Source organism: Amblyomma americanum, chromosome 1, assembly GCF_052857255.1.
Source record: "Amblyomma americanum isolate KBUSLIRL-KWMA chromosome 1, ASM5285725v1, whole genome shotgun sequence".
NCBI classification, from domain to species: domain Eukaryota; kingdom Metazoa; phylum Arthropoda; class Arachnida; order Ixodida; family Ixodidae; genus Amblyomma; species Amblyomma americanum.
The window spans coordinates 272,754,594-272,777,048 of NC_135497.1; the positions used below are offsets into that span (position 1 = coordinate 272,754,594).

The 22,455-nt window shown below is 52.0% G+C and overlaps 1 protein-coding gene across 1 annotated transcript in view; it reads left to right on the plus strand.

Annotated features, from left to right (window-relative positions):
- The first annotated feature begins 8,723 nt into the window (after positions 1-8,723).
- Positions 8,724-22,455, plus strand: part of uif (sushi, von Willebrand factor type A, EGF and pentraxin domain-containing protein uif) — a 142,239-nt gene continuing 128,507 nt past the window's right edge. Inside the window, exon 1 of the mRNA XM_077649246.1 lies at positions 8,724-9,612. Within this exon, the coding sequence (XP_077505372.1) occupies positions 9,094-9,612 (519 nt within the window). The 5' untranslated portion in view covers positions 8,724-9,093. The remainder of the gene's footprint in view (positions 9,613-22,455) is intronic.

Genomic DNA, 22,455 nt, shown 5'->3' on the forward strand with positions numbered 1-22,455 from the left:
AAAGATTGCCTCGCGCAGCGGGACACGGCGCACACTTTTAATGGATCGTTCACGTGACCGACCTGGTTTACGTGGCCGTTTGCTGCGCTTCCGGCCGCTATAGCGTGTGGTTCCTTTCTGTCGGTTCTGCAGCCTTCAGGGTTCCCAATAGCCCAATTTGTCTTCCAAACCAAGTGGTAGCTAATGTTTCTCTCCTGGCAATACGTGAACAAAAATGACCACCGCCAGTGGTAAGGATGACGTTGCGTAACTTGGCCCGGCGGAGGTACCAGCGTGCAGTCCATTCAGCACTCATGCAACCATTTTGAAGCATGTGAAAGAAAAATTCAACCGGTCTTCACTCCGCCGACGCAGAAATGCAGTGTGGAGGCACCTAATTGCACAAGGATGAACGCAAAAGAAAAATGACAATAATTGAATACGTTGAAGCTACATAAGTCGCGAATCTCAGCGAGAGCAAACGTAAACGCTGTCTTTTTTTTTAATATATATCCGGTCCTTTTTATTGCTCCTTGCATGTCTAACTTCAAAGACACAGTCCAGGTGACCACCACGCACTGCTGTCGCGCCTTTGCCGATTGCTGATATGTCATAACAGCTACGCAGAGGCGCGCAGAGCGTTCGAGAGGCGTTTCGAAACGCTTAGAGGCGTGCGCCCCATTGGACGCTGCGAACACTAAAACGTGTCGCTTTTTGCAAGCTCAGGAAATATGAGAAGGACGCCAAGAATTAATTTGGCATTCATAAAACACTTCCGAAAAAATCGGTAATGACACGAACGAATTATGGATAACATCTCGCAAAATTACCGAGTCCCGCTACTTTTATGTAATCCATCACATGATGTGGATTTGAACGAAACAATTAAAAAAAAACAGTTAAACTTCGATTATTGAGAAAAAATTCGGTACCGGCAACTTTTTTCTTCTGTCTCTTTTGTTTTGCTAGTAAACAGTGACAAGTTCATTTTGTGTAATTGATGTATATTTGTTGCACAAGATGACTGCGCTTTGCAAGCCCCTGAGTTCAGTTAGTCCCGTGTACGATGTGAAGTTGAACACATGTACTTGTGCATATTTATGTGTATTTAATGGGAGTCTGTAAGCACAAAGCTGTGCGCAAAAGCGCACAGCTTTGTGCTTACAGACTGTATGTGGAAATGTATTTTCCTTAACTTCATCATAATGCTGCCGAACACAGTGTGCAGAGGGAAGGCCTTGTCAGGCTCGAATCTTTAGCTTTCCCTTCGCTTTTGCCTGTAAGAGTAAAAAGGATAGAAACCAATAAAACTTTGAGACGCAACACTCGAACGGTTGATTATAAGGCAGTTGTGTTATCAACCAGAGCCAGTGAAAATTTACAGGGCACTGCAGCATGTGTCACTTCTCGAAGGGATGAAAGAGGGGGTTATACAAAAAAAAGGCGGAAAGGAAGTGCTCTATAGTGGAGGGCTCCGTAATAGAGCGCGGGTTTTTTTTTGCCGGCTCGATCAGCAACCGTTTGAGCGAGAGGTGTGCGCTTGCATGCGAGAGATAGGAAATGCAATGAAAAGAACGCGCACAAGCCTGTAGACGGGCACCAAAAGAACCACCCTCACTGCCTCGTGCTACGGAAGGTTGAAATAATTTTTTGGGGGGGCGGGGGGGGGGGGGGGAGCGGAAGGAAATGGCGCAGTATCTGTCTCATATATCGTTGGACACCTGAACCGCGCCGTAAGGGAAGAGATGAAGGAGGGAGTGAAAGAAGAAGGGAAGAAAGAGGTGCCGTAGTGGAGGGCTCCGGAATGATTTCGACCGCCTGGGGATCTTTAACGTGCACGGACATCGCACAGCACACGGGCGCCTTAGCGTTTTTCCTCCATAAAAACGCAGCCGCCGCGGTCGGGTTCGAACCCGCGAACTCCGGATCAGTAGCCGAGCGCCCTAACCACTGAGCCACCGCGGCGGGGCTAGGTTGAAAAAATCAAGAGGTGATAATAATAATTGTTTTTTGGGGGGAAAGGAAATAAATAATAATAATAATTGGTTTTGGGGGAAAGGAAATGGCGCAGTATCTGTCTCATATATCTTTGGACACCTGAACCGCGCCGTGAGGGGAGGGATAAAGGAGGGAGTGAAAGACGAAAGGAAGAAAGGGGTGCCGCACTGGAGGACTCCGCAATAATTTCGACCGCCTGGGGATCTTTAACGTGCGCTGACATCGCACAGCACACGAATCAAGAGGTGAGAGACCACGAGATAGAACACACACGCGCCGCAGACCAACGGCGATGATGGCTGCAGCCGCATCCGTTCCAGCCCTAACGGCTGATCCACCACGGTATACGCACGCCAGTCTGTTCACTACTGCTGCCTGGTATCAAAGCCTTATTTGAGATTTTAAAAATAAAAAATAAAAGAGACGATGGCATCGAGGTATCCTAGCAGGCACGGATGAATGGATGGCTCAGAATCGTCCGGACGATGCCTACGCGGAAAGTGCGTACATTCTTAAGAATGTATTTCTGCATTAAAGCATAGAATGCAGTTGTCGACAGTATAGAACATTAACATACACCACTGATGGCGGAAAGGCTCGAAACCCTGCTCAAAAGCGGTTCACTTCAGGCAACACACTGAGGGTTAATTGCCTCAGTTCAGACTTCTTCGTGCGTTTGGGTTGCGTTTTCTGGCACCTTTGTGAAAACTTATTGCCTGTACGAGCTGCCTGAGCTTACGTCGCACGTCCAGCGTCCTCGATTCTCACACACACATATATATATATATATATATGCCGCCGCGGTGGCTGAGTGGTTACGGCGCTCGTCTACTGGCCCGAAATACACTGGTTCGATCCCGGCCGCGGCGGTAGAATTTCGATGGAGGCGAAATTCTAGAGGCCCGTGTACTGTGCGATGTCAGTGCACGTTAAAGAACCCCAAGTGGTCGAAATTTCCGGAGACCTTCACTACGGCGTTCCTCATAGCCTGAATCACTTGGGATATATTGAGATTTAAAAAAAAATGGTGTCGTTTTTGGAAACACGCAGCATAGCCGCCTACTAGCAGCGTGCAGAGGTGGCCGGTGACGAAGAAGGCATGTGAGATGCCCAGACACCGAACGTGTTTACACCCGGCGTATTCTTTCTGCAGCTTTCGACGCAGCAACGGCACACAAACGGATCACATGTAGTGACAGGATATCGGTGCTCAGGGCTCAACATCACGTGCAAACGGCGCTCCCGCCAAAACGTCAACACGTCATGGCACTTCTTGCGCCACAGCATGCCGACAACCGTACTCGCGGTAACATAGAAATATCCCCAGAAAATTCAAATTTCTACGAGGCGAGAAATTATGGGACACTGCGCGTTACTCCAGAGCAGAGCTGATGACGGTGCAAGGTCCCTAGACACAGTAAAAAAGCCTACGCGCGTGTGTATGTGTGTACTTAAGATGAGGGGCTACGTAGGTTAGTTGGTGTGAGCCCCAGAGTAAGGAGGACAAATGACGAAAACTGCGCCAGCAATTGGTGACGCTCCGATAAAAAAATAATGACACCGAAAGATGGTCTATATAATCAGCTATTCCCCACCAAATAAAAAGGCGGTTCTGCCCTGTGCCTCCCCGCAGTCTAAACTAATTGGTAAATATAAGAGAAGTACAGCTCCATCCAATTATTGCTCTAGTTAAAAATTGTTTCTCTGGCTCTTTCTGGCTACGCTGACGTTCGTCCGGCAAACAAAAGGCGCATTTGTCGGTAACGAAATTGTATTCAAAAATCTTCCCACGAGCCGATTGAGGTTCGTGACGTCCTCACCGAAAAGGGCGGGTTGCCACCGCTTTGAAGTGAATGGCGGTGTAGCGTGGACTCCGGGATCTGCGCACAACAATCGGTGTCGACGCACGCATTCTACTTGCGAAATCGGCCGGTGATGGCGACACTTGTGTTTCGTTTTTTTTTCCTAGCTTATAAAAGCTGCGTTTTCTCTTTGTGATTAGAGCACGGTACCCCATCGATACATCTGAAACCGGATATATCGAACTCGAAGGGTATCGCGAAATAGTTCTATATATCAATATAACTACAGATATATAGAAATGGCAGTTAATGCCCATCACGGCTGTTAACTCATGTATACTACTGAATATAGGAGAGGGGGAAGGTGAAAAGTTGGGATGGTTGGTGCATGATCTTGTGGCAGGAACAGCGCAGCACGAGACAAAGAAAGGACAGGCGGGACACGACGCTAACAACTAGATTTTTAATGCACGTTCGTCGAATATATACATCTCGCTCGCGCAAGAAGGAAAGGACAGAAGAAAAAAACCCATAAGGTGTACACGTGGTAATAGATTAGGACTATGCACGCAGATAATCAATTTCGCTGTCAGCGTCATGTCCCGCCTGTCCTTTCTTTGTCTCTCGTGGTGCGCTGTTCCTGCCACAAGAGAGAGGGGGGGGGGGGGGGGGGGGGCATCGGTAAGAAAAAAATGGAAGGACAGAGAGAGGGCACAGAGCGTGTAGAGATATAGAAGCTGGATTTCCCCGCATTGGTAACCCCTCGGGACACAAGTGCATTAGAGAGTAAAACCCACATGTCTTCGGGTCCGAGGTGTCGCAACTTACGAGACGTCTTTAGCCCGCACACCCACCTGCGGGAAAGCTGCATACGCTCGTTACACTTTTGCAGCGTATCCGCTGCTTTCTCTGGAGCAGTTGCCTCAAACTCACCTCGATATGCGAACATCACGAAGATGTCGTTTACCGAAGAACCGTATATCGTAGAAAAAGGAGAGGCTACAAGAGAAATTAAAAAATTAAAACATGGGAGGGCTGGGCGAGCTGAGAGCTGCTGAGCCCGAGTTCACGGCAACGAATCCTCGGCCGCGGCGGCCACGTTTCGATAAAGGCAAAATGCAACACGCCATTGTATTGAGCGGTTTCAGTGCACGGTAAAGAACCCCATGCCATCGAAATTAATCCGTAACTGTCCATTACGGCCATAGTCCATGTGCAGCTTCCGGGCGTTAAACTCCATATATCGCACACCACATTTAAATGCAGCAGTCCACTCACTTCAGCTGCTCGCACACCAAACAAATGCGTCTTTTGATGTAAACGTTCGTGACGCTCATAGAGCGCTTGGCAAATACCTCAGTCGCTGTGTCCTAGACGAGTTCTTATTTTGTAACTAGCAGCTGTTTGCAATGTAATTCACTACACTGATGGTCTAGGGATATGAGTGGGTAGGAGGGGGGGGGGGGGGGGGGGGCGGAACCCGGATCGAAGACGAAGTCACTAGAGGCGAATGAGCCCCTCTATAAAGCATGCGACGATTTCGTAAAACTCGAATGCATCAAAACGGAGCTCAGTAGCAACTATAAATACCGCGTCATTGGAAGTTACCAGCGGAAAACGCAAATATAACGTATTAGTGGTCATTACAGGAATTACATGCGGGTTACGCGCAAAGAAGTGTATAGATCAGGTTGCTTGCGTGAAAGATTGACAACATATACCAACCAGCCATATTGTCTGTTTCTTCCCGTCTCTATCTGCCTCTTTATTCCCTCTTCTCACTTGAAGTTATTTCAGTGAGGCGATGAAAAATGTAGGAAGTGTGTTCATCTCCTTGACATCTGTCAAAAGAAATGTGGAAGGCTTAATTTTTCGCACTGCATCCGTATCCTTCCCCCGCAACTCAGTGTGAGGCATTTCACTTAGCACATCATCAGACACGTCCCGCTCGAACTTCCTCTAACCTTAATAGGAGCATACTAGCGCCTCTAATCAAGGCTTATGAGCGCAAATGATCACCGATGGTGAGCGTGGCAAGAAGGAACTATGGAGAGCAGTTTGCCGAAGTACTCAAAGTAATCAGAGAATTGAAAGGTCATCAAGCCGTGTTATAGACGTCGTCATCCACGTTTGTAAACAAAATCGGTGAGACGCCAGCAGAGTGCTGCCATGGAGTATAGGCAGAACGCGCCAAACCTCGCACGCTGCGTCTGACGCCCGTTCCGCGGCGGCTGCGACCGAGCTTCTTCTCGCTGATGGAGATAGCCGGCTCAGCTTCCCCGCTGAGACCAGAGCGCGCCTTTTGTACGTAGCTGTGCGATGCAGTTCGTGGGGGGATGTATTTCCGCCTAAGCAAACACCGCACGCCGGGCAAACGGATCTTTTCGCTGCAGACAGCTCTGCGAAAGCATTGTGAGACTCATCGGCAACGAAACCGGGCGTCGTCCAGAAACCCGGTGGCGTAACCAGTACTGATTATACAGTCAATGGGCATTCATTAGCAATAGTTAATAATAATGGGCGTTAATGATAAATGACGTTACTAAACAATGATGAGGGTCATTAATGACAATGACAATTATACATATACAGACCTTCATGGTAAATGCCTTTAAGGTAGGGTAAATTACTTTAGGTCAAAGGCCTTTAGTCTTAAGTGCCGGCCGTAACATTTCACACTTTGGCACCTGCCCTTCTCTGTAACGATGTCGAGCAAATGAGGATTTTTGTCACGATTTTTTAAATAATATTTTTACATGGTAGCTCGTTGGATGACTTCCAGTCAGTAGGACACGAACAGACAAAGCGCAGTGAAAGGCTTAAAATGTTATATGAGGAAGACGAGAGCAATTTCCAGTTGCCTGGCGAAGGAGCAGCAGCTTCCATTTGGTTAGGTACGGGAAGGGTAATTTATGGGATTGAACGTCCCAAAGCGACTCAGGCTATATGAGGGGCGCCGTAGTGAAGGGCTCCGGAGATTTCCACCTGGGGTTCTTCAACGTGCACTGACATTGCACAGTACACGGACGGGCCTCTGGAATTTCGCCTTCATCGAAATTCGGACGCCGCGGCCGGGGTCGAACCCGCGTCTTTCGGAACAGCAGCCGAGCGCCATAACCACTGAGCAACCGCGGCGGCTGGGAGTTCACTGGGAGCTGAGTTCAGTATATTGTTTCAATGGAGTGCGTCCATTCCTTTGTGCACAGTATTTGCTACTCAAGAACAAAGCGGCAAACATCCCCCAAAGGAAGCCCTCCCGCCAGTGGGGTCGACCGATTGTCATGACGTCGCGGTTAATCCCATTTCACTATAGGCACCTACCATTCATCTAAGGTATACCACGCTAGGGGATCAACCGCGACGTCGCGAGAACCATCACCGCCATTGGCTGGAATGCCTTTAAGGGCATTCGGCGCTTCGTTCTCCAGTTGTATCCGACTGTGGACATTGCTAAGCAATGAACAGCAGCTTACCAGCGTTCAAAGTCTTGGAATGAGGCTAAGAGCAGAGCAGCGAGCGATATCAAGGGCAGTAAGGATGGCAACATTGAGGAACAGAAAAGAAAGGGAGGGGGCATAATGAGTGGTTGAATACGAGGGAATAAATAATATTTTAGCTGATACTAAGATGAGGAAACGCACTTGAGAAGGGCTCTAAGACGCAGAACAGACAATCAGCCGCCAAATGGAGAAAAAGAGGGGATACCGACTGAAGGTAAGTATGGAGGGAGGCAGACAATCATGTGCAGTGATTGCATTAGGAATTGCACTCGGACTTCGGGTGTCGAGCGGCGGGAAGGGCGGAGGGTAAACTGCTGTTATTTAATAGCAGCACTAGGTGATCATTGGGAGAGAGAGACCTTTGTCCTCCAGGGCACCTAACTCGCCGGATGATGATGATGCGAGTGAAGTAGGTCTATAAAATGAGCTCCAACACTTCGAACTTGTTCTTTTATTCTCTTAGATTTCCAAAGGGATTGACGTAGTGTATGAAAGTACTGAAACCATTGCTGTACTCGTATAGTTGAAAGCTGGTACTGAGGTACAGCGTTTGCCAAAAGTACAGAGTCCAAGGGATTTGCTTCTGGGTCATGCCGAGTGGCTCGGTATTCATCGCCAGCGTTCATAATCTCTTGAAGGCGAGACGAATTTCCTTCCTCGCCCCTCAGAAAGTTACGACTTGCAAGGAAGGCTCACTACACGGCTTAAAATCAAACTCGTAGGTCTCTTTACTTCTGACAAAGACTGTACGTCACAAGTTACAGCATTAGACCCAGCATCTCTAGCTTCGCGGTTACTTTGCAGTGTTTCTTGTGTTCTCTCGTTACACTGTTCAAGTAATTAGCATCAGTGTTAAGTTACCTGGAAGGCCAATTGATATCTGCAAAACGTATTTTTTTTTCTTTTGTGCAATCAATAAAAGTAATATGTGCATTGTTGAGCGACCAAAACTGCAAATGGGAACCGTACACGCTATGCGCTGACGTTTTCATTTCTGGTTACTCGAACACGAGGAACGCTATGCATCATTATGTTTACTACAGAACTGCTTCGACAAACATCGTTTGATATCTTGTGCGCCTAAGGGACTAAAGACCACTGAGTAATACAGACCCAGGACCGACCAAAAAGCTTGCCAAAACAAACGCGCCGATATCGGCGTTCTGCATTTGACCGCTTTGGCAACGCCATAGAGCCCTCCGCGACTGCGTGGGATGCTTCAGCGTTGTTTCCGTGGTCGGCTACTCACAAAGAGGCGTGTGGGCGGGCCCAGGGGGCGGAGAGAGAAGCAACGTATGCGGCTAATCTCGCTTCCTTTCTGTTCCCCGGAGACCGCGGATAAGAAGCAGCGCTTCCGACGCGCGCCGGCGACGTACGCGAGCGGTTCCGAGGAGCGTGTGCCGGCGTCACTGTGGACGTCAGCACAGCGCCGCGGTGCACAGGAAGCCCGACACAGACGCGCGCAGTCTGCCCAAGAAACGGGATCGCATGCACGCGCGACCGCACTCGTCGGTGCCTCCCGTTGCGTGGCCGGCGGGCCGATCCCTGGAGGAAAAACAACGAAAAAAGAGTGCCGTGACCCGCGCTCGGAAGCATCCCAAGAATCCCCCGCGATCCCCCCCTGGGCCGATCCCCTTCGCCGGCGAGCGAGGGGGGGCTTCATCTTCAGGTGGCCAAACGCGGCGCGTCCGGAACCGAGCGCCAGGACCTCCGAGCGCAGACAAAAAGCAAAAGCCGCCGAACCAGTTCACGGACCGCCAATTACAGAGCAGACCACGCGAGAGAGACGGCCGAAGTGGAGGGGGCCCTCCAAGATGGCGTCGCGCTCCCCCTCGCTCGAGGTGAGAAGAAACCTGGTTCCCTACCTGGCGGCGAAGAAAAGCCCTCCTCGCCGGCAAAGCCGCCGACAGCAACCGCCCCCCTCTCCGGCGCGTCCCCCCCAGGCCGGCCCGGCTTCGCAGTCGAAGCGAGTCGTTCCCCGTGGAGTAGTCGTGCCGGCGCTCTGCTGCAGCCTTGCGGATTACGCGACGACGCCGCTGGGACCTTCTTGTCCGTGCCTGCGCGTGGCCGGATTGCGCGGCGGCGACTCTGTGTGGCAGCGTGCGGACCGCCATGAGCACCGTGTGACCGGCTGCTGCTGCTCCCCAGACCTGTCCTTTCTTGTGGCCCGCTCCAGGGCGCCTACGGAGCGATCCTCGCCAAGCCGCGGCCGGATGGCGGCGGCGGTCATGTGCGGCGGCAGCCGAGCCGTCGGGCAGCTACGGTCACGGACATTAGGCTTAGTCCTCGTGGTCCTGGCCCTCGGCAGGGCCGCATCGGCTAACATCGACAAGGTACGTAGCCACGACGCGAGCTCCGGTCGCTGCCTCTGCAGCGAGCTGCTCGCTTGCCTCCCTGGCGCTGTGGAAGCCTGTTAAGGGACGCGGGCAAGAACAAGCAGAAAGAATGTGCACGCCGGCGACTGTGCACCTCCTTCTGCTTGCTTTTGTCTGGCTGCGCGTGCCACCGTGTCAGTGTCCCTACCCGTGAGTCCCTTTCCGCTGGACACGGCTGAGCGTCGGCCGCTTTTTGCGGGCACGCGGATAAGCGGCGCCGGCACTGGTCGCATGGCTGGCTATGCTGCAAAAGTGAGCGCGGACACATCCGCTCGACTCCGCGGTGGCTTTCACCGGATACTCCGGCCACGGGTTCATGGCCATCGGTGTTACGCTCGGCGGGCTTGCAGCAGCTAGAATTTCCGTTTACGTTTCCCACTGGGAAGCGTGCACGGGAAGGCTAGTTGCGGGCTTCGAAGGAAATGACGCTCTTTGCTTGAAGGCGAGATGCACACCTTCCGCGGAACTAGACGACAAAGGTTAGCAGTAAGGCATCGCAAACAGCTTGGGGATTCACGAGGCGCACACGAGTTTGCGACTTGCAGACAGCGCACCTGATTTCGAGAACGGACGTCACCAGCAGAAAGAATGGGTGCTTCGTCGCATGGCTCCACTCTTCGTGTTTATCGCCGGGCGTTCAGCGTGGCGTAATCCAAAGACCGCTCAGTTGTTGCGTTCGACGCGATGCCGGCGGTGTAGGCACCGAAACAGCTTATGCAAAAGCCCCGCCGTCACGAGCGAAAAGAACCGAGGAGGAAGGAAGCGCGCGTTCGGGCCCCGCTCCGTGGTAACGTGGACGAAGGAAGAAGGGGGGAGGCTGCGCGGTGCAACCTTGATCCTCGCCGTTTCCTGTTGGCGCCAGCCTCCGAGACCTGCTCCGGCAGCAGCGGCACCGAAGCCTGCGGCCATTTCGGTACCCGCTGCGCCTCAGCGGCTCTGCCTCAAACGAGATCGGCGGCCGGCTTTGGGGCATCGCAGTCCAACGAACCGGCGGTGACACGCGCGAAATACGCTCGAATCTCGCTTTTGCGTTACCCAACCTGCGAGTTTCGTAAAAGCTGCCGCCGACTGCGATACGTTTGTGCTGTCGGCATTTTTGTCCCCAAAGTTGTCAGGGTCCATGAACTTCGCTTTCTGGTGCTTTGGTACGTTTAGCCTTTCCGGTATCAGTTCACTAGGACACCATGAATGCAGTGCAGGCAAATATAACTCCCGTTTATTCTTTCCTCAACTAAACCAACTAATGCTGGGCTACGTCTTTTGCAACGCACACTGCGCTGCATCACCTTTAGCCCGCCGCTGAATGTGCTAAGCGCTAAAATCACGTGTTGTCAGTCACAATGGGGCCGCAGTCTAGCAGTCACTTCAACCGATGTCCCCCATCGCGGCCATGGCGTGCGCTTTTAATTACCGCCTGCTATATACGGCCTATTCTTCTCACCGCCCTTGGGTCAGCTTGCATTGGATTGAGAACGCGTTTTGTAGTCTTTTCTTGACGCCTGCGCTCTTGACCTGCATACAGCACTTAGTCGGATACTATTCGAGAACAATGCAGCAAATGCCCGTCAAAGGTGGCTCCCCAGCCAATGGCGCCGACCTATCGCTATGACCAGTCATGACGTCGTGATTAATCCTCTTGTACCTTCTAGCGTGACATTAGAGAGGCCAGCAGATGAAAGAGGTTTAGCCATGGCTTAACCGGATTACCGACGGTGTCGCGAAAATCGGTCGACGTCATTGGCTGGAGGGCCTCCTGTGAGTGGTATCGACCGCTGCGTTCTTGAGTTGCATCCGACTATGGCAGAAAGGTGTATAAGCGGCCGCTACTGAGAAGGCCAGCACTACGTCAGTCTCAAACCATCTCCACACGGTAGATCGTCGCGGTTGCTTTAAATGCTGCTTCCAAAAAAGAACTTGGGGTTCATCTACGATAAAAAATACCCCGAGTTTAAAGCTCGCATGAGCACCTTCTAGCCTCCAGACCATAGATGAGACATCCACCGCACATCCTGTCGCCACAGGTTCTCTGTGTGAGGAAGGAGCAGGCTTTAATGTTTTCAGCTATGCGCATAGAACAAGGAGTTCGTGGTTTAAGATTTCTTTTTCCATTCTTGTTTGCTCTATTTGGCGTTCAGCGAAAGATACACATGTGAAGGTATATATACAGTCATATAGTCATGGCTACGAACAATACTCCGCCAGACCTAGCATACCATCAATGCACGCAGCCGCTTAAGGGAACTTTATGGTTCTACTGTCGCAGTGGCAAAGAATCGGTCTTGTCTGCTTCCGCACATTTGTCGCCCTTCTTTGTTTTGTTTTTTCCACTCAAGGTATTTGTTACAACAGCTACCTAGACAAATATGACCCTTCTGGCATAGTCTTATAGTTGCAGTAGAAACGTCACTTCGTGTACCGTAGCCACAGAGAGCCAAATACTGAGACACTAAAGGTTCAGAAAGTGTCCGCTCACCACCTAACATCAATATCAAACTGGAGTTCAGTCCAGCAGAAGTCTGGCCTCACAACTGCTGATGAACTGAACTGCACTTGGTACATAGCACGTGCCTGCTTGAGAGAAAGGGAGCACAATAATGTTCAATGAACAACTGAAAATTTCAGCCTATCGACAGCTTGGCGTATGCAACTATCGAGTAACACGTATGCGGAGAGCGTCATTCAAGCCTGTCCCAGACCGAAGACACACCGGAAAAGACAGCAGCAATTAAATGCTCCCGGCTCACTGGCCGTGAACACTGGTGGCTGTTAACTATTTATACCACTTCATGCGTACGCAAAGGCCGAGCTGTTTTTGAAGAGCCAGTATAGACTGCAGAGAAAATGCTCTGCAGATGCGGGCCACGCACCTTTCAACGAAGGGGTCATCTAAATACGCGAAACAGGTTGATGCTGTTTGAGACTGCTTTGTGATATTTAAAAAGGCCTCTGGAGAGTTGCACTTAGGGTCTGGAATGGGGTGAAAAAGCCGCATACTGTCTTTGCTTATACGCCCGGGAATACCTGGCCATTGTTGAAAGTTAACTTAGAACTTCGCAAATTTAGTCGGCCTTCTCTGCGTCGTTTGCTTCGTGTGAAAACACACAAGATCTCTGGGCAAGTACGGAAACCACGGCCGTCCATCTCCTTGTACCAAGCTGTATACCTAGGCTTGACATGCGATTGTGGTTTATGTTGGCTTGCGTGGTGATTCTTCTTGACGTTCGACCGCTCGGTTTTCTTTCTGCGGATGTCATATTGCAGGTGCTTTTAAGTTCTCTTCTTTAGTACACATTTCGAGCGACGTTCGACTAGGAGCGAACTCGCACTTCACGGTGACGCTATCACTGGGTGCTGTTTCGTCAGCTGCATTTCCTGCCATGTTGTTGAGTGACCAGGTTGTGAGGAACAGTATCGGTGCGTCCTATCAACAAGAAACCGTATGAAGCGCATTTAGATTGAGCTGCCTGGCCGAGATGATGTCTGGGTTAATGAGCCACCATGGTTGTCGTTCGCCGCAATGGCTCGAGACGGTGACTGGCCGCTCATTGCAGCGTATTTTTTTCTCCTTTTTGTTGAAAGTTGAAGTACTGCTTAGTCCAGGCTTTCGGAAATATACAGCGCGTTCACGAACTAAGCGGCCCAAGGCACGACGGAGTCCGTAAATCAGGCTGCGTTCAGCGTTCTCTTTATCCAGTGAGCTCAATACTTAGAAGAGGCGAAGTGTTGTCTTACGAACGCTGCGACAGTGACGGCCAGTCTACGACTATGTGGCTGTACCGAGCCAGGAACGTTGACTCGCTGCCAGCACGTATCGGGAGGAGCTTTCCAGAAAACTGCCTGACATCCGGGTTCAATTATCCGCTGCAGCAGTCCTTATCGCCAGTTCATATCATGCACTCTTTCAAGGAATCGCTTCGAGCAACCATAAGCTGAACGACCTGCATTCACGTGCGACTGTGAATCTAGGGTTGCTCCGAATTTTTTTTTTTTTTTTTTCAGGCAGCGATATAAACAGCAGTCGTCTGCAAACACGAAAAATTAAAGGTTGCAACTTACATCACGTTGACAGCATACAAATTCAAAATTTTTTCTTTGTCTACCGCCTCCTCAAAAAAATTTGTCAACAGGGCTTGAAAGGCCTGCGTAAACATGCACTGACAGCGCCGCGCACATGGGCACCTGTTTGCGGATCCGTCGGGAAAAACATGCATTTACTGGCACTCGCAGTTCTCTCTGAGCTTCGAGAGAAACGTTGGTCGTCGGACTCTACAAGAGCCGTACGCAGCAGTGTGCAGAGAATGATGCAATGCGCAAGCATACAGCTGCTGACGGTGTCGCTACAAGAAGGCTCACGCCGAATCCACGGGGCTGTTTGCGCACACCCGTGGCCTTCGGTAAATGTCCGAGTTGTATCTGTCCTCTAATGAGTGTCGTGCGGACGGGGCATCGATCCGCAGTAAACACGTGTCGGTCCAGACGAAGCTTGAAACACTGTTTTGCTCCAATATCCTCTACGCACAATTCGCTACAACTTCTGCCACATCCCAAAGAGCTCATGTCAGATACAATAGTGGTGGCTTTGCTATGGACGATAGTAAAGGCAAATAAACAGGGGTAAAGGAAGGACGCCTCCGAGAGAGAGAGAGAGGCGTAGAATTCGTCCGTCAGCGAATAACAAACAGTGCGCATAGTGTATGACATGCAACTAATAGTGCCGAAAAAAAAAAAAGCGCAGCACCGGTTATCATTCAGCATGCAATTCCCAGTACCTTTCCAGGCCTGCAGTTTTAGAGGAGCGCACGAAAAGGCTGATCGTAGGAAATCCTAAGCATTCACCAGCTCATGTCATTCACCTCGCTCATTCAACCCACTAGTGACCTCCGTATTAGTGACGCCGAAAGCTCACGACCCCGCCGCGCGTTGTGTAGCGTCTCACACCTTGTTGCGCTTGTGCCACGAGTCTGGGGGGTGGGTTGAGAGACCAACGCAGTCGAGGCGCGTGGACGCACGGGGCCCGTGCTGGTTACTGATAGTATTCAGCAGCGCAGGTGTACTTCTGCGACAGCGTTATTATAAGCCATCCACTCCGTGGTTAACGCGGCGGTATTCATCCGCGCGGAAATGCCTGCCTGCGGAGGTGCTCCGCAGATTCCTCCCCGCGCCCGTCGTCCGCATTATAAATTAGGGGTAATGAAGGGCTACGCTGCCAATTTATTGACAGAAAAAGAAAAAAAAAAGGAACGGCGACGTGCCACGGCGCCCCGGCGATTTGTCTTGCTTGACGGCAGAGGCGCTGTAATTGCGGCCGAAGCAATACAAAACAAAACGAAACGCTGTCCTCGAATCGGGGAGTGCCCCAAAGACCGCTCCACTTCCCGGATGCGCGATCCAACGCGCGCCGGCGTGGAAGACCAAGTTCATGGCCGAAAAGAGCAACAAAACGACAGATAGAGAGGAGAGGGTGGGAGAGGGAATCGGCGCTTTATTAGGTTATCCCGGGCAGCGTTCGTGAATCACTTCGCAGGAATCGCCCCTTATTTATTTCTTTCCTTCTTTCTTTCTCCCACATTTCCCGGTCTTTTCCGCCGCTGCCACGCTCAGGTTCCCACGTAGAGTCGGATGTCGGCTGCTTGACGCGGGGTATTGTGTATCCCCGTCCAAGTTCCTGCCTGTTTTGTCTCAGTGCCACGTTGCGTCTGCGCCTCGGCACGGTATAGCCCACGACTGCGCCCAGCGTGTGCCTGCCCAAGGCTGCCCCCGAACACAAGTAGCCGGCAGCGGCTTCGCTCAGGTGACAGCTGCACTTGAAAGCGCTGGCCCGAAGGATGGCAAAATGAGAGAGAGAGGTCTTGGATATAAAAGTAACACGAAAGCGCAGTCCTCAACATAACACGCCACGCGTTCAGGTCGGCGTCGCACACTTTTTTGGTAGCACTCGATGTGAAAAGATATATTTACCGCTTCCCTGCTCGAAAAAAAAAAGGGGGGGGGGGGTATAGAGATCAACAGCTTAATAAATGCAGTGCAAGGTGCGCAACTGCGAGTATCTGCAAGGAGATTGTTTAAAGCCGCCGCGGTGGCTGAGTGGTTACGGCGCTCGGCTGCTGACCCGAAAGACGCGGGTTCGATCCCGGCCACGACGGTCGAATTTTGATGGAGGTGAAATTCTAGAGGACCGTGTACTGTGCGATGTCAGTGCACGTTAAAGAACCCCAGGTGGTCGAAATTCCGGAGCCCTTCACTACGGCGTCTCTCATAGTCTGAGTCGCTTTGGGACGTTAAACCCTCATAAGCCATAAACCGTAAACCAGATTTTTTAAGTACGTGGAGCGTTTGCTGATGAAAAGCCCGTCCATTGTGCACGTGTGTAATTACGCTCTACTACGGCCGGATACAACTCAAGAACGCAGCGGCAAGCAACCCTCAAAGGAGGCCCTCCAGCTAATGGCGTCGACCGATTGTTATGGCGTCGCGGTGAATCCCATTTCACGGAGGCTCGTGCCAGTCAGTCACCTGTGATGTCACGCTAGGGGATTATCCGCGACGTCATGACAAGCGGTCGACGCCATTGGCTGGAGGGCCTCCTTTGAGGGGTGTTTGCCGCTGCGTTCTTGAGTTGTATCCGACTGGTGCCGATTTCGTTAAGCGAGGATGTGCGAAATAGCTCGTCCGAAAGTTTCCCGTGGAGTCATTTGCTATATATACGTATTGTAAGTATGCTCGTGGCGACACGGAACACGGCTTACGATGAAATGTACCATGCAGTCCGAAAATAATTTTTTTTTTGTTTCTTCATTGAATGTCACAGCGCCGTAATTCCGAAGCAGGCGTTTAACCTCACCTGTGTTGGTGACTTAGCTATAGCCGCAGATTACCGTGGTTTTATTGGCTCCTTCCTCGCCTGCGCTCTTCATCCGAAGGTGACGATCACCGAACTGCCATGTCCCGAATACTCGCTTCTTTTGGGCTCTTCTGCTTCAGCTTATCTTCTGCGGTTTTCTCGTCTTCACTTTTCGACGAAATGCCTTACGAAACCAGTGCGAAACTCTCACGTCACCATTGGCTTATTATGCGCGCTAGCGTTTCGAAGAGGCGCACTGAAGTGGGCAAACTTCCTTAAAAGGTTTCTCTCTATCGTCCGTCCTCATTAAGCGCGCCGAGAGGACATTATACAGAAATTAACCAAAGTATCTGCACATATGTACATTCCACAGACAAGGGGTAACAAGGCTCGCGTACGCAGGAATTATAATCGAAGAAATGAAAGGAACGCTTAAAAACTTGCCCCATCGGTTTGAGCACTCAACAGCTAATTTCACCTGTCGACTCGGAGTAACTTTTTCGTTTGCGTTAAGAGTGAGAACAAATGTTCCTCTGCTCAATTCAGCGCAGACCGCACGCTTTGCCGACGGATGGGGAACGATGCGCTCCGAGGCCACCAGCATGCAGAGGCATCGAAGAGCGTGCTCGTCGGCGACAATGCACGGGACTCCGCAACAGCGTCGGACATGGGCGAAATGTTGGCTTAGCAGAGGCGACCGCGTCCGGCAGCTTCGCGATGGACTTGACACGCTGTCAGCACTAACCGACATCCTTCAGAAACCCGACTTATATGTCTCTGCATGACTTGCGGAAATGCGTGCTGAAGAGAAGGGCCATCTTTCTCGGCCCTTTGTTCTTTTTTTATTTTTTAGGTTTAGCACCTCCCAAAGCCTCGCACATGCTCTCAGCGAAGTACAAAAGCACGCGCGCTAAAACAGTTGTGAAGATGAGAGTGTTTCCTCGAGCAGCGACGTCATTGGTTTCCTGGAGGCTGACTTCTCAGAGAAATGCCAGCACTCTTGCAGGTGCGCGGAACAAAATACCGAATATCTTGTATCGCTCATCGATCGTGTAACCGACGTTTTTTTTTTTTCTTTCGTTTGTGAGCTTCCCTCTTTTCAGAAGACTCGCACGCGCACACCGTTCACATGTTCTCACGTTGCCGCCTGGGGGGGTAATATAAGAAATCCCCGTTCTATCCTCAGCGTCGTTGCATATAGGGCAGCTTGTGCAATGCGTTCGTTCGCGTAATCGCCAACGTTCGGCGTTATTATTTTCGTGAGACCCCCGCCCCCTAGTCCCGCTGTCTGATTCAGCCTGTCACGTTCTTGCGCAAAAAAATCGTGGCGCTTCTAATAACTGGCTGCAGGCTTCAGTCGAGCGGCGCAACTACTTCGTAACGGGTTGTTTATCTTCACCGCACGGCTCCGCCACTATACGCCAGTCGGAAAGAAAGAAAAAATTAGACCGCACGTGGTCGTTAGCATGGTGCTTCCCGCGTTAGTCGCTTGACTTTCTTTTCTTGTCGTGTTCCCGCTGCGACCCGAATTCTCGATGGCCGCTGTATAGAGCCAACCAGGTGTGGCCGCAACTTGCCATCAGGCAAGCAGCGCCTCGCTGCAGCAGAAAACGGCTCTTCACGACTTCGACCGTAGAAGCGCGAACAACTGACGGTACGCCCATAATTGTGGCCATCCATACACTTGCGAAGAATTAATCGCCAGGCGGTGAGGCAAAATGGTTTATACGAGTCATGCCTATGGTAGACGCTTGTCGGGCATGATTAGCGATTTAGTGTATGAATTACAGCTGCGAGCGCATCGTTGCGTTGCCGTTCCTTCGCCCCTTTTCATTGTGACGTGACACGCCACTCGTTCTACGGCTACAAGTGATCCTAGCCCTGCATATATGTCACTCGGAGCCCTGACTAGCCACACTGCTTGCGGTTAGCTCATGTGAATTTCTTTTGCTGATGTTGGACCAGAGTCAGCCTTACTCTTGGCGCTTAACCATGTGAACCCGATGTCTGTTGGAGGTGCGAGACATGCGATTTTTGGTTGCTTCACGGCTGCCACTGGCCCTCTTGTCCGCTGTCGACATCAACAGGTGAACGCTGATAAAATGGGTGCAGGCGGTGCGGGGCGATTGCCAGCAGTGCTTTCCTGCAAGGCCAGAAGCTGCAGCTTTGTCCTTACAACAGCACTCTCAAACGACCTCAGTCCTCTCCGTATTCCGATATGTTTGTTGAACAAAAGTGCCGTAGGAATTGTTGCTCGAATTCCGCGCGCCAGTGTGCTCGCACGTGCAGAGCGGACAGAAGGGGCACTCGTTATTCGCTGCTCTGCTCACACCTCCTTTTGCCGCTGCCCCTCCGCATGCCTTCTCGTCTTCACCTCGTAACAAGTGCAACACACACCGCCCAGATGTACGGCGGCCCCCCTTGCGAAGAGGGTACGTGATTCCTTGCAAGGGCATAAATCCTGCGGCAGGGGAAGCGGCATGCCCGGCGGCCATCTCAGCAGAAGCGGCAGCCGGGATATGATGGTTCATCAACTGGTCGAGCGCCGCTTGTGTAGGAGCGATGACCTGCAACGCCGCCGGCGCTTCGCGTTGGAAGCGCCCCTCACGCCTAACGTGTACAAAGTCGAAAAGATGGAAGGAGCCGGCTATTTTTTTTTCTTTGCGCTCCAAGCTCGGCGTAGAGAGAGAGAGAGATGTTGCCGACGGTTGGTAGACGTGGAAGGAAAGAAAAAAAAAAAGAGAAATGGAAGGAGGAGCGGCCTGGGCTACGCGCGGAGGGGCTGCGGCGAAGAGGAGCCATATCGTTGGGGCCCCTTCCTCTCGCTGCTTCTCTGTCCCTTGCGTACGGGCGCTCGCCTCTGTGGCCGCCGCGGCAGTGCCGAGGAGAGGTCGTGCCGCCGAGCAGAGCCGGCTCAAAACGCAGTAATATGCCCTCGGAGAAAAAGAACAAGAAGTACACAGTCGACGTGGCCGGCTGGATAGCCGACCGGCTGCGCAGCAAACTAGAACGAAATATAAGAACCCTGCGTGGCCCGAGGAAGAATGGCTTGGCGGCGTCTGGGAGCCGGTCGGCGCTCCTCCCGCGTTATTCGCGTATACTATTATACGGCCTCGGTTGCGATCATAAAAGAAGCCATTCGGAAGCGCGCGGCAGTGCAGGGCAGCGCCGGCGACCGGGTGGTCCCGGGGCAGTGCCGGCTGTGGGAGACGGCCGGCGCAGACAGGAAGCACGGCCCCACTGCGTGTGAGCGGCCAATGCTGCAGAGCTCCGCCACTCGAAGGCGCCGACAGCGAGCCAGGGAAAGCTGTGGTAGCGCGAACGCAGGCGCAGCCGCCGTCTGGTCAACACTGCTGTTTATTCTGTTTTTGTTCCAACGCCTACGCGTCCACAAACACTGCGGGTGCGCACCGCATCGTCACTAGGCCACTAATGAGCTTATATGCACGAGGAACTAATAGTAAGCGTGTATCGTATAGCCGAATGTAAGGCACCTCGAAGGCAACCTATCGGCCACGGAGCCGGAGTGCCCTCTCGTCGCAGAGAAAGCATTGCGGCAGCCTTTCTTAGCTTTGCGACGAATTTGGCAGTTCTCACGCCCGTGACGCACAGTGCCCATGCTTTCGTCGCGCGTTGCAAATAAATTTGAACAAAGGCGTCCAACTCGGCTTTCTAGTGCTCAGTGCCGACAAGCTGGCAGATAACGTAGAGCTCGCCACATCGAGCGGCGCACTTTACATTTATCCCGATCTTGCATCGCCGTATTCCGCCAATAACGCCCGCTTGTAGCATCTTCTATGCGCAAACTGCAACAAAGGCACTATTAGTAAGGTGTGAACACGACTACTGAAGAGAGAGGAAGATTGCGTTGACAAACTCAGTCATCAAAATAGCTGACATCACAGTTCCATCTCCAGTCCGAACAGACCTGAGGCGCTTAGATATATAGAAGCAAATTTCATAGTTCTTGCTTGGAATATCCATCACCGCTGCCTTCAAATCGTGATTGATATGCGCAGAAATCGTTAGGCCGCTTTAGGTTGAGGTGCGCTGCTTCCCGCGCCCTTTGTGCCTTCCACTTTCTTCCGTTGTCATGTAAGAGCTGCTCCGCTGCCTGAGCTGCTTAAGCGGGCCGCATGATTTCCGCGCTGTTCGGTTTCGTACGTCCGCCTGTTAACTACGCGAAACACCCTGCCGAAGTAGAAAGGCGGGGACTTTGCCGACGAAAGCACTTCGGATGCGCAAGACATCCGGGCTAGCCAACATGCTTATTCATGCAGCAGCTCGACGCTAACTGGGGGAAAGGGAACGATATGTACCCGCGAAACGTCAGCGCCGAGGATAACTAGAATAGAAGCATCACAAGTAGCGAGCCTCTAACCTGAGCAGACGCGACAGCACGTCGTTAAGACGTCGGTCAACAACCCCGCTCTTGCTCGCACGGCTCGGTTCAGTGGCCGTCCAGGGAGAGATACAGGCACTGGCCTCCCAGTCTGCTGCTGTGCGCGAAGCAGAGCTATCATGCCCTCTGGGCAGAGCGGGAGAAAGGGATCGCACGCCGGCGGCGCCGCGCGTTGCAATGCTCGCTCCGCTCTGGCCATTTGTCGGGGCGAGAGCCGGCGGCGACCCGCTGTGGGCGAGCCGAAGCGGCTCGTCGCCCACCGAGTCCCGTCGTGCTAAGGCTGAGCTCACTCGAGGAGCGCCCACGTCTCCGAGGGTCCCCTGTTCGAACCATTTCGAGCAATTGCCGAAATTCGAACGGCCAACATTGCCCGTAACCAGCAGGCGTAACAACGGGAGGCGGGCCACCACCCAACGGGTTCTGGAGTGTGGGGCATGCACGGCGGACGCGAACCAACCGCAGCCAAGGCTGCCTGCGGCCGCCGCAGTGCCCAGTTCTCCTGTTGTGCAGTGCATGCGTGAGCGAGGGATCAGCGCGCGCCGACCACGCCCGGCCGCGGCGAGCGCGGTGTCCTTGCGGGATTAACGGGGCGTACGCACGCACCCATACCAGGCAAGCGTGTTTCGAGAAGCGAAACTGTCGGAAAGTGCGGGGGCATGCGGCTCTTGGTCGGTTAAATTGACTGCTTTTCGTAAGGCAGTGGAAGAGCCGGTTGTCCGGTGCGCGGGGTGTGATTGCTGATGCCTCGAAGTGCTCGGTCCAGGGCGCGGGTGTCTGCGCGTGTTATGACGGCCCCTTGCGCGGCGCTTGCATGCTGGGTCTCCATTCCTCAGTGCGTGTTTGTAGCGTGCCTTGAAAACGGTGCGACAACATCCTGTCGGACTTTTCGCCACCAGTGCGGCGTTATTTATCTCGAAGGCAACGTTTGAACAATGGCTCTTGCTAAACAGTCTTAAGCTGCACAATCATAAACAGTCAATTGCAGTCTCTTTTTCCGTGTGTACAGCTTTCATTCTTTGTCTAAATGTTATGTAAAAAAGAACAACCCGCACTCTAAGCGTTCGTTCACAGTACGACTTCCATTGTGGAAATGTTTCTCCTTGATTTATCCGTTGCTAAAAAGCCCTTACCCTGCACTACGCGGGAGTAAGGTAATTCGAAGATCCATGTTTTAATGTCGTACAGACACCATTACTTGCGAAATATAACACATTTTTTCTCGGAACACGCTTCGGTAGTATAACACGTAGCAGGCCTGAACTGTCACAGAATTGATACGCGAAGCTAATTCAGAGGTCGCCATTTCGACCCCGCACATGACACTGGCGTTTGTTTTCTAAAACGCGGGCTGGTTGTGGTTTCATCAGTTACACCGCTTAAAAGTAGTATTCGGGATAAATTATGGAGAGAAGCGAATCATTTGTGTGCACCGCCTACATAGATACGAAAATGTAATTACGCGGCTTATCTTTTATAAACTGGCTTCAGCGCGTCACGATTTTGCTTGTCTCGCCGTCCCGAGGGCTCTTTCCTGGCCGAGTGACCGCTTTTGCCGCTC